Genomic DNA, 12,859 nt, shown 5'->3' with positions numbered 1-12,859 from the left:
ACCTTTAGGCCATCATCTGGCATTTGGCAAGCTGACTATTCTGTTAGTAATCCATTTGTATGTAGATTAAACAAGCTGTGTGCATGCAGCTGAACAGCTGTGTCAGTAATTGACACATGTTAAGTGGTGAATTCACAAACTAGAAGGTATGCCCCCTAGGCACACAGTCTTACAGTCTCCTCACCAAGACATTTGGGTTTGAGATCACAGTCTCATTTTAAGATAATAATTTCAGCATTTTGTCTCTAATATTTACACCTAGATGTGGTATAAATCTCAGACTCAGACAAATCGGACTATGTGACTGACAGCAGTGCCTTGTTAGCCAGGTGTGCCATGTTAGATTTGCTGTTTAAACATATATAAGTTCTTGGTTTAAGCCCAAGTGTTGCCTGTGAAGACTGCACAACATTCCAGTATTCCAGTAAAAATACAGTGATGAGCCACAAAAGCTGTGTAGCAAAGTTCTAGAGACTGATGAGACCAACACTAACCTGTCCCAAAGTGATGGAAAGGCCAATCATGACATCAACATGAGCCCGAAGGTACAAGCTCACTGCACAAGCATGGTGGAGGTAGTGTCATGCCTTGGGCATGCATAGCTGTTTCTGGAACAGGCTCACTAAATCTCACTTATAATGTAACAGAATGACAGAAGCACCAGTTTGGTGATGTCAGTGGCTTTCCAGCTTAATGAAATTAATGTAAGTGAGGGATATGCATCCAATTTTAAAGCATTACCTTAATTGTGTGAGTATATACACATTAAAATCTAATAATAAATGTTTAAACCGAACTTAACTTGGTAACCAATAAAGTATTGTTCCTAAGTTTTTGGGTTACTCCCTGTTTTTCTCTAAACAGGATGCTACTTAGATCATTTATAAACAACAAACAAACAAACAAACACAAAACAAAGATATTTACAGTATTTACAGTACACATATTTAGTTATTTATCTGACAAGCACCAAACAAGTTAGAAGACATCCAATCCAGATTTATTGCTTTCTTTTAGTTTAAAAAACGTGCCAGTGCCTGTGACTAACTAGCCTGTTAGCTAGCTAGCAAACATTTACATTCATCAGAGGGCGTAGCTCTGCACTTCACGCCTATATATCAATTTTTCTACTGATAAAATATTTAAATGTCTGAGACAATGTGGCACTTGCCAACGAAGAACAGATGTCATCAAGACAAAGACAAATAAGTAAATGGCAAATGTTAACTTAGCTAGGGGTTAAGCTAGCGAGCTTTTTTAAGATGACCCCTGGTTTTCCTGTTTTTTTTTTAACAAAGTCAGGATAACTGTTGTATGTCATGTGACTGTCCTGTACAGAACTGTACAGAACTGAACACGCATTGCACACACACTAAACTAATCCGTGTCTCCTCAGTACTGAGCCAAAGATGTCACACCCAGACTGGAAGAGTCCAGCGTTTATAAAAATGCACCACATGGACTCTAAATGAAAGCAGAAGGATAATCATTAGTGAAATTAGAAAGTGATGCCAAAATTCCCCAAATTCTGGAAGAGTTCAATCCCACAGTGCCAATTGTAGTGCACACCAGTGAATAGGCTGATGCAACAGCTAGAGCGAGAATTTGGAAACACAAAACAAGTCATTCCAAGACATCTGGACTCGGTATCACTGCAAGGCCTCATGCTAGACACTACATGAGTGTGTAAGCCAGCAGCAGCAGCAGCAGGGACAGATCTGTTCAGAGTGTGAAACTGAGAATCTGTCACTAGCACAGTTTCCCCCTCAGCCCCTCTCCTCTGTGCTGTGGCAGCCTGGGAAACACTTAACCCCGTCACTGGTGAAGCTTCTGGACTCCACAAGAGGTGGAAATCACTAGAGGCCCTATATGATATTATCACAATGCAGGAGGAAATATACACGAAATGTACAAACATATTCCATTCATCGTTTCATCAAAAATCAAAGGTGTTTAAAAAAAAAGATTAAAACAAAGAAGTTTATTCTGTCTTTGTTGGAACTGTACAGTCCAGGGAAGGCTTTCTACTAGTTTTTAGAGCACTGCTGTGAGGATTTGATTGCATTCAGCAACGCGACCAATAATGAGGTCAGGATGTTAGTCAATCACCACTCCACCTCATTCTCAACTCCAGAGAACACAATTCCACTGCTCCACAGCTCAATGCTGGGGCTTTATACCCCTTCAGCTCATTGAGGGGTCTGTGGCTAACTACCTATATATGACCAGATTATTAGCAAACATGTACAAACACAATATTTTTACAGTACACATATATAGTTTTTTTTTTTACCTAACATTAAGTTGGAAGTCTATAATTAAAATATTTCTTGCTTTAAAATCATGCCAGTGTGCAGTTATAACTTGCCTGTTACAGAGACGTAACTAGACACTGTCTAAACACTGTCTATATATGTCTATTTAATTGATAAAATATTAACATTTCTAAGACATGGTGGAACGGGCCAAAGGTATAAATTTAGCAACATAAAATTTCAGCCAAAATTGTAAAAGCCAAAAAGCTAGTTAGCCTTTCAGCTAACTTTACAGCTAGTTTTAGAATATTAATCTTTAGGTAATATTTCTGAATAATTACATGCAACACTGGTCTATTATTGCAAGTCTGATGGGTCTGAGCTGTGGGGTAAACAGTAAATACTGTGGAGAGCTCAAACAGAAAGATCTACAAAAGAATATCCAGTAAAAAGACAGGTATTTGTTTACAGTCTACCTAACACACATCTACCTGACATCTACTTCTGGTTTCTGCTCCTATGCACTGAGAACACACACGTTTACTTGTGGTCCTCCTGTATTTAGATTTAGCAGATGTGCCCCTCCAATAGTAAGTGAAAGTACATTTTAGGTTCATCCCAGGGATTCTTACTAGTATAGCAATAGCGTTCCTTCCAGTTTCAGCACTGACCGACGTCTCGTAAGATTCATAATCTTACTGATCTACCAATGGGATACAAATATGAATAATTACATAATAAACCTGCTTGGGTGGGCCTCCCAAAAACAACATACTCCTGCATTTCACCAGTTATGACCAAACTCAGAGAATGAGAGAATGCGTGTCGGTGCACTAGTTCATCCTGTTATGATTTAATCAGTATTTACCATGTGCTGATCTTTTGTCCCAGATGACTTTGTTTTTAATCTGATGATCAGACGTCACTTACTGATTGGTTGGGACTGTTAAGATTACAGGTCTTTTTAACGACAGTGATTCAGCATAAAGCTAAACCCAATCTCCAGTCTGCTCTCAGCTAATGTTCATAACTGTGACAATTCATAACAAATACATGATTTAGAAACTGCTCTCTATTAAAATGGACAAACATATGTGCAGTATATGTCAAGTCTGAGACCAGGGACACGTAGAGTCAAGTCACAACCAAGACTTAGTAGTAGCTGAGTCCATGATTATGACAAGGTATAGGAAACACCAAGACACAGCCAATACCACATTAACATTATTTAATATTGTCTAAATTAGAGAAGACACAGCAGTCATAAATATCCTGTTTCTGCTCATCTGTACAGAGAATATACTCTTGTGTTTTCTCCCATTAGCAGTTGCTGAGAGTAGTAGTTAAGTAAATGCAATGTTAACATTAGAGCGGTAATGTACTTGCAGATCCTTCCCATAAGTATGTGTGTTCAGATGTAGTTTGTGCAGGCAGAGTAGGTTGACTCATTGGTAAAGCTCTACAGCTGCTTTAGGGCAGATTAATTAGCGAGTAATGACAGCTCTAGATACAAGCTCCTCCCAGTGGGATCACAACACCACACACAGCGACGTAATGCTGTGCTGCTGCCGCATTCCACTCCCACAACCACCTGGTTCCTCAACATGTTATTGTAAGAGTCAATGCAAAATAATAATAATAAAATATAAACCCTGCACTACACATGACTGCGGATGACTATAATATCCTATTAGCTGATGCATCTAAAGTATCACACTTAGTAGACTTAGTAGATTTTAAAAGGTGATTAGAAATCTTGGTTAATCTGCAACTTATTAACATGAAGAACTCTGCAGAGGTGTGCAAGTTTCACCTTGGTGGTTTAATCAGTAATCTGCTGCATTCAGGTTGACGCACACCTCACAGGTTTGGGAACATTGGGAACACTTTGTCAGGTTGCAGTAACTTAACCAGGTCTGCTCTATATTTGGGGGGGTGTTAGGATGATTCTAAGGGCCTGCGTCTGACAGCGGCCCTAAAAAAAAGCATTAATTGATTTTGGCAGAACTGTTAGAGTTGTGGTGCTCAGTGTAATATTTTTGAATGGTGCCAAAAATCCCTGGCAGCGAACCCTACATACAGGACAACATACAGGAAAGAGAAAACAACGTTGGGTTTGACCACAAATAAAAATGCTTAAAAACCAAACATCAACCACTACACATTAAATTCTAGTTAGCTATGTTTCTACAGGTTTTATTTATCTACATTTTTGTAACTGAGTGTCTTGCTATCCCTTTCTGCTGTGACACTGAGAATTTCCCCACTGTGGGACTAATAAAGGATTATCTTATCTTATCTTAGGTTTCTATTTTCCCATTAATATTTATATTTAAAAAAATGTGACAGTTTATCAATGTAATCCACATGTGTCTGTCTATGTATATCTATTTAAGATTCATTTTAAGTCCCAAAGTTCACAGAGATAGAGGTGAGGCCTAGGTGTCTTGGTTTGAACGGTAGGTTTGTGTGTTATTTGGATGCAGCTTCTCTAGAAACCTCAGTGCCTACTCTCAGGCCCATCAGTAAACCAGTGTTCACAGGTAGGACTATATGAAGGGCCTGTGACTGACAGGGGCCCTAAAAATTTATTGAGAATTTGAACAGAATTGTTAGTTGTGGATCCCAGGGGCCCCAAATCCCTGCCTACATGTATACCCTGTCATGTTCCTAATCTTACAGTTACCATGTTTCCAAACAGAACATTGCCAAACAGCCTATCTTTATATAGAAACACAGAGTGCAAGCTAAGGTCACATTCTTCCAAGCGTTAGAGACTGGTGATGAGTTTGACTGTACAGTAACAACAGATCATTACATAACAGTCACGATAGAGTCACATTCTCCCAGTGTTAGACCGAATGACTGTGGATCATGTGGATCAATCTCTCATTACTGAGGAAAAGAGAAGCCGGGGAGAAAACACAGCCCCCAATCAAACAGCCCACAAACACAGGTCATCTATATGTTGTCAGAGGAAGCGGCTTTGTAATTGTGTCAATGGTTGGGTTCCTCTGGTAAAATGACAGAACCGCAGCATGGTATTACCTGTGCTTATAGGCATTAAAGCAGTACTCTTAGTCATTTGTAGCCTCCGCACAGGTACTTGGGCAACTGTAACGAGGCCCTGACACATACGAGAGGAAATCTCTGCAGGCTGCTGCTTGAACAAAGGCATCAAGTACCTGCTGGAAGCAGAGAGAATACACAGTTGTGAGCTTGTGAAAATAAACATTTGCTCTTGGTTGTCATGTCCTAGAAGTCTAGACAATTGAAGTTGCTCGACATAGAGCACAGAGGTGTATAAATAGCATTAACAGGTGTGCTGAAAGAGAATTAGTCACCTGTAGTCATGCAGTCATGACACAACAGAGTCCAAACACATCAGTCAATGGATCAGAAGCATGCAACGCAACTCTGGAAAAAACTACACAGAAACGGACACTGTCCTACCATATACCGTATTTTTTAACAGGGTCAACAAAATACATGTGGACTTATCTGGACAGTGAGCGTGTTTTTGTAAAAGTAATATGTAACATTACAGTAAATACATAGACAGTGGAAATTGCAAGATGTAGGTGCTCTGATTTCTTTTTATAGCCTTTGTCTGCTTTGTTGGCATCCATTAGCTTCATTTTTAGACCCTCAGCCAGGTGTGCCAAGGAGCTCATCATTGCTGAGGTAGAGCACAACGATAGTGGAGTCAGAGAATTATTAAGTAACTAAAATATCCTAATGACAACTAAAACATCCTAATGACAATTACTGACCTGCCTAACCAGTCCTATGGACTCAGCTCAGACCTTACACATTAACTATGGGTATGTTTTTGATAAGGTTGTGATGTTGTGTTCCTTTAACTTTAAAGATTCTCAAAATGTGTAATTTGATCATTAGTGCTCAAATGTTGCATTAAACTGTATCTGAGATTCGAAGAACAAAGGTTTGCTTGCTGTCTTCTTTGTATGCTCCAGCCACTGTATGGATCTGTTCAGGTCCACCAGCAGCTCATCTGATTTACTTTAATGAAGGACTGATCAGAGAAACAGAAAATGTGTAGTACATTACACTCAATAAGAGTTTTTGAGCAAGACTTCTAACACTACATTCTTTTACTTGTGTTACATAATGCAGATGTAAGTCACTCTGGATAAGAGCGTCAGCCATACACTGTACATCTGAAAGTAAAGAAGTGCATAATGAATAGTAACTGTGAATACTGGACTTCCTCAAAGGGAGGATCACAAATGAATAAGCTAACACAAACAAACTCTCCGTTTACTGTTTTATACAATACATATATTGCCTGGTTTTGTATTTATTCTAACATCATTCCTAAAAAAATGCTTACTGACTAAATACAGTGCCTTTAAAAAGTATTCACCCCTTTGAATGTTTGTCTCTTTTGTGGCTTCGATAACTGAAAGCATGGTCAGTATAATTGGGCTTTTTGACAAGAATGTCTAATTCTTTGTAAATTCTTGCATGTTTACTCAGTTTGTGAGGACGACCTGCTCTAGGCGCATTTACACGTCACAAGAATTGTTCTTGCGGAGTAAAATGCTGACACTTAGCCACGATTATCAGGACTGACCTTGACTGGCAAACTTGAGTTGAGTAAATAATTAGCAGCAAACCCTGTATTTCACCTCTATGGCAAGCAACCACTCAAGTCCTTCAGAGCAGGCCAAATGTGTGCTGTCAGCGATACAGTTGAAGCCAATTATAAAAGGCAATTATATAGCAAACGCTAGCTCAGGATAAAGCGCACTAAATTCCGCTTATCTGGACAAATGATCAACCCTTTTTCCAGACACCATACACTGCAGTGGCTTAACACTGGGATGGCAAAACCATGAAGCCTTGGGAGGACAGGGAGATGAAAGAGGGAAGAAAGTGAAGAAATAAAGGGTGTATATTTTCAGATCCTGGCCTCAGAGCGAATGGAGAAGTGTGCATTAACAGTGCACTATGTAATTATAATCCTAACCATCCTGGAGGTAGATGTAATGGAATAGTCTTTGGGCAGGACAGTTAAAGGCAGTAGACAGTCCTAGTGATCCTTCATTTTGTTCCTAAGCGGATGGAAAAAGTGACCCAAAAGAGGCAAAACTGCCTGCCTCCTCCACTAGCAGTGAAAAGGCTCATGCTACTGCAGGCACAGTGAAGAGAAAAAGGTATAGAATACAGTTCTAGCCATGTTTTCCTTTTAAATCCCAGAGGTCACGTAAATACAACAGTGTTTATTGTGAAGCTTTATTTGATCTTTTTCTGAAATTCTCAGTCGACAGTTGATTTAAGATCTAGGAACAGACCATTTGACAATCACAGGAAATGACAGAGTACGTAAACACATCACACATTGATTAAATAATCTCCAAACACGTCTAATGTATATTAGACATTATAACGCATTTCACTGCTGTGTACAGTTAAATCAATAGATGCCGTTACAGCTATTAACAACGCTCATCTCAGTACAACGACTAACGGCTTGGCAAGTGCAGTGGCTACTCCACAGATGTTTTTAGGCTCCTGCAGACTGCAGCTAATATACACACACAAGCTTTCACACATACTAACAAACATTTCCCTCTTTCTCTTTGGGGTTTTGCCCTTAAATGCACTGTAGAGCTGCTCCATTCAACACAACCCAGTGTTTTGTGTGAAAACACACGTGACCAACAGCCAAATCCAAGAGGGCCGGCTCTGTCCTGGGGTGCTTCTTAGACCCAGTGCAGGTGGTGGGAGACAGGAGGATGACAACCAAGCTGGCATCCATGCGGAAGAACAGCTCCCACCCCATGCATGAGACTCTGGCAGCACTGGGCAGCTCCTTTAGCGACAGGCTGCTTCACCCCAAGTGTGTGAAGGAGCGGTATCGCAGGTCCTTCCTTCCTGCTGCCGTCAGACTGCACAACCAACACTGCTCCCAACGGACCACATACACACACACTTAACTACACACACATGTTCATGTTCAGGGAATACTATGTGCAATATCCCATCCCCATGTGCAATTAAGAGTCTTTTACTGTAAATAATATTGTTTATTGCTTTTTTAATTCTTATTTATATTGTGTGTATATAGTGTAAATTATTTATCCAAATTTTTTGTAACTGAGTGTCCTGCTATCCCTTTCTGCTGCTACACTGTGAATTTCCCCACTGCGGGACTAATAAAGGATTATCTTATCTTATCTTATCTTATCTTATCTTCCCTCCATCACACACACACACTCCCTGTTTCTACCACCTGCTGTCTCTCCACAGAGGCTAGTCGGCCAGCACCTATAAATTACAATTCCACTTTCTCCCCAGCAACACCCAGTCGCTGGGGCGCAACCGGAGCCTGGGGTTTGAAATCCTGTGGCCCTCCTGGAGAAGAAGTGTGGGGAGGCCAGGCTGGGGCGTCAGAACGTCCAGTGGTACAGGAAGGAAAAGGGCCGCTCTGTTGACATACACGGAACACAGGAAAACACACACACGCATCCCGAAAGAGCTGAGGATGGGAAGGAGGGGACTGCAGGACCTACGCAAGCGGCAGTGAAGGAGCACATGCAGTCATGTGGGGAATGCAGAGGGTCAGGGTGGCAACATTCCAATCAGCGCTGCTACTGCCGCCTGCTAAAGCCAACAGGTCAAAGGAGACAGGAAGTGGAGTAAAATTAAACCTCACTCAAGTTCATTTAACAACAACAAAAAAAAAAACAGGACATGCAGAAGGCTATAATCCAGAGAGGTAAAAATACCCTCAGCTTTGTCTGCCAAAACAACACACTTTATCTGGCTACTAATGTGAGCTGCTGTTTTTCCCTTTAAAGCAAGCTGCTTCCAATCTCGCTCCGATGCCAGGCAAGCATTCATGGCGGGCTGAAAGTGTTGGCCTTGGCAGATATCAGCCTTTTGCTGTCAGTCACTTTCTCTTGGTGTGAAAGTTGATGCTAGAGCGAAGCTTGCGTGTTGGTGCTGGGGGTGGCTAAAGAACGTGGTGTAAAATTGCACTTGAGGTTCTTGTTTCTCCAGATGAGGAGAGCTTTATGGGACAGAGGGGTGGGATGTTTTCTGCCTTCCTCAGCCTCTCCCTCACAGGATGTGTCCACTCTGCAATCACGAGGTGAGAAGAGAATCCTGGGAAAGCCCAGATAAACACCAGGCCTTGCGCAACACTGCTCTCATTTAACAGGGTGCAGAGGTTACAGTCGGACATGCTGTGTGTCAAATTTACATTCATAACAATTAGAAGAATTAAAACCATTCAAATTAAATTTATGTACAGTAAATGAACAGCAACAACAGTAAACACATCTCCAGTTTTAATGTCATTAAATTATTTAACCCTTGGATAGTGGGTTCAGCGCACATCATGTCATAGTTACTAATACATTTATAGTGTTGCTGGACAAAAAAACCCTAAAGTTAGCAGAAGTAAAAGGCTACAGTTTACGAAATGCCAGTTCAGATTAAAAATGTGTCCTGATACAACACATGCAAGCACTTCACAGTGCCTCCTCTGCAGATACCAAAGTTGTGTGGGAGGACTTGGAACCTGTAGCGCTGGAGAGACCTTGAAGTCAGGACAGGAGCACACCCACCCAGGTCCAGAGTGGAGTACGGGTGGCACTTCAGCTTGTGCTGCTCAAGCATTGGACAGCATGGTGGAGGTGAAGATCTGTTGTAGGATTTGAGGGATCTGCTTGGTGTCCATGGCGACGAAAGAACGTCCTGCCGGCAGGGTTCTCTGGAGCCTGGGTGTCGGACATAGAGAAAAGACCCCCCCAAGACCCCAAACCAACCCCCCAGAAAAAAAACATTACCAATGCAAATGTGCTTTCGCTTGCAATCAAAGTGAGCTCCTACTCCTCAATGGGTTGACAATGGCTGTCATTCACACAGGCTCTTTTGTAAGAGGCAGGGGCTTGGGAAAAAGCCTGTTGGGGGGGGGAAGGGGGCTGAAAGTGGAGTGACGCCCTACTCCTTTCACCCTCCTGTCCTCTTTTTTCTATTTCACTGACCATTCATTACTGTCATTCTGTCCCTTGAGAAGGACACATGTTCTGAAAGGCCTGCCCTTTACATCATGGTGGGCCTCAAATGAGAGGAGTCAGTGCGGGCCCAGATTAAGGCCATGCGGAATGTGCTCTGGCCACCGCAGTGGCATCACACTCGTGTCGGCATATTCCTCCCATGTGCTTTTGCTGCCATGCAAAACAAAAGAAAGCCATTTACACGAGTCTATAAGCTACACTCTTTCATTGGGCCGGTAAGCCTTAGGAGCATTTTAACCACACAGACCACAACAAAGTGATAAAATGCCTGCAGAAAAGGACTTTATAATTACATTACAAAGCACTCTTTTATTGTTCTTAAAAGATCAGTCCTTGGACTGTAATTACCAATATAATTCAACATTTGTATTTTTACACCCAAGGCCATGTCACTGCTTGGCTCTGTCCTGGTACGACACACTCAGCCTTAATTTAGGCTTAAAATGTAGTCAAGCACACTTGACAGTAAGTGTTATCATTGACTAATGATGATTAATTATGGGTTATATAAAAAAAATACTAAAACATATTTTCAGTGCATGTGTGAGTGTTGCTGTGTGTGGGAGAATGGGCTATGATCTCACCTCTCTGCCTGATCTCCAAGAGAGCCGATGAAGATTGCGAAGGCGTGGACCTGTGGGTTGCTGGTGAGTGTGCGGGCAAAGCGGTCAGGGCTGATGCCGTAGCGCTCCAGGTTAGCATCACTAAGCACAATCACAAAGTGCTCATCTGCCTCCTCACGTGCCAGCTCCTTCACAGCATGCTCCGTGCCCTCTAGTGTGTAATCCCCACTCATACAGAACTGAGAGTGAGCGTGCATGGTCTGGGGACAAGACAGAGACAGAAAGTGACAAGCTTTTCTTAATTTTATTTCCAATTAATATTAATTTCTGCAATTCTGCAAATTCTTTGAAAATGTGCTATAACATGAGCTGACTTATTTACAATTAATAAAAAAAAACTATATATATATATATATCTAAAAATACATACAGCGTACAACCATTTGACCATGATTGTATATGGTACACAATATACCAACATACATTTTAAAACTATACACTAAAAGCTGTTTCTATCATTATGTGAAGTATTTTGGGAGCAAAAAGTAAGTGCTAGGCTAATTGCAATGCAACTGAATTGCAAATGGCAATCAACTGAAATGCAATTTAAATGTGTCTGTTTAGGAAAAACACAAATGTTTAAAGCTTGCAAAAGACTGCATGTTTGATCTGAAGTTTGTTACAGACATTAACACACACAACAGCTTGTATGTAACAGTTTACCATTGTCTGTTTCAGTAATGAGTCCTGACATGAAGCTATCGCCACTGTTTTCCATTTTTAACATCTGACTGAATCTCGGACTACCGCTCATATTCACAGTCAGTGATATATGTAGGGTTTCCAGAAGGATAAGAGTTCCTTTTGTTGGATAAAATTGATCACCAACACCCCTTTAAACACTGAATGTGACTAGCCAACTGACTCTGTCAGTTCCTGATGTTGGTGGTAAATCTGACGCTTTAGGCTTTAAATTCTACCAGGGAATTCCAAACCCATGAGAGAGTTTTTTTTAGAGTGATTTAGATGTATCTACATAGAAAGACTACAAAAAATATATAAACTTCCACAATACTCACATATTAAAATAGTTATACATACTGTATATCTGCAAATATATTTATAAAATAATATAAAAAATATATTATATCAAAATTGAGAATGTTTGCAAATTTCGAGTGACATGTCTGCACAAACAGTTTCTCTGAACTACAACAGAGACAACTGTACTATTTAAGTCATTCAGAGCAGAACTGCACAGCATCGGTGATGTCACCAAAACAGTCGGCTTGCACTGCCAGGTGTGTTTATGAAGTGTGGATTACTCACGCTGTACTTAGTCTCCATCAGACCATATTAAAGCCCTGACTGAAGAACAGAACAGGTTGTGACTGTGGACTGCAGAGTATTTGGGGGCGTTTCGCTATATGTGAATAAGGCATCATTGCAGGGTCATCTGTTATGATTTGAAACATGTCTGTCTGCATTCACCCTGATGATCAGAAGAATGGCTTCATCCAAAAAGGGTTTGTCAGGAAGTAGATTTCCAAACAAAGGGAGAGAACATGAGGGAACGCACGCAGTGCACGGGCAGGCTACATACCTTTAAAACTTTTAGCCTCTGCTTGTTGTTCTTGGGCACTTTGTCACATTTCACCAGTTCTATATCAAAGCCATCTCCGGAGTGGCCAACAATGTCATACTATAGGGGAAAGAAAAACAGGAAAGGGGGAAGAGGTGATCTTTGTGTACAAGGGAAGAACACACACATACAAACAACTACAAGTTCCATCCTGAGAATGACAACTATATAGAGACGTTTACTTTATGTTTAAGCCCTTTTCCACTTTTTGTTTAAAGAACTGTTAAATACAGCATGCTGACATGGAGGATACAGAAAAAGAAGCAGAAGTTACACAAATATGTGATTACTTAACAGATCTTAAACTGAAGAATGAACCAGTAGAAGTTATTTTTGCCATTTTCTTTT

The 12,859-nt window shown here is 40.9% G+C and overlaps 1 protein-coding gene across 2 annotated transcripts in view; it reads right to left on the bottom strand.

Annotated features, from left to right (window-relative positions):
* Positions 1–9,557: 9,557 nt before the first annotated feature.
* Positions 9,558–12,859, bottom strand: part of vwa8 (von Willebrand factor A domain containing 8) — an 82,202-nt gene continuing 78,900 nt past the window's right edge. For both annotated transcript variants that reach the window (XM_072685966.1, XM_072685967.1), the window contains exons 43-45: positions 12,473–12,571; positions 10,891–11,129; positions 9,558–10,006 (exon numbers count right to left, since the gene is read on the bottom strand). In XM_072685966.1, the coding sequence (XP_072542067.1) occupies positions 9,898–10,006; positions 10,891–11,129; positions 12,473–12,571 (447 nt within the window). In that variant the 3' untranslated portion in view covers positions 9,558–9,897. The remainder of the gene's footprint in view (positions 10,007–10,890; positions 11,130–12,472; positions 12,572–12,859) is intronic.

Source organism: Salminus brasiliensis, chromosome 8, assembly GCF_030463535.1.
Source record: "Salminus brasiliensis chromosome 8, fSalBra1.hap2, whole genome shotgun sequence".
Classification (NCBI taxonomy): Eukaryota; Metazoa; Chordata; class Actinopteri; order Characiformes; family Bryconidae; genus Salminus; species Salminus brasiliensis.
Note: the sequence above shows the minus strand (reverse complement) of the source record. Positions and strands in the feature narration are given on the sequence as shown.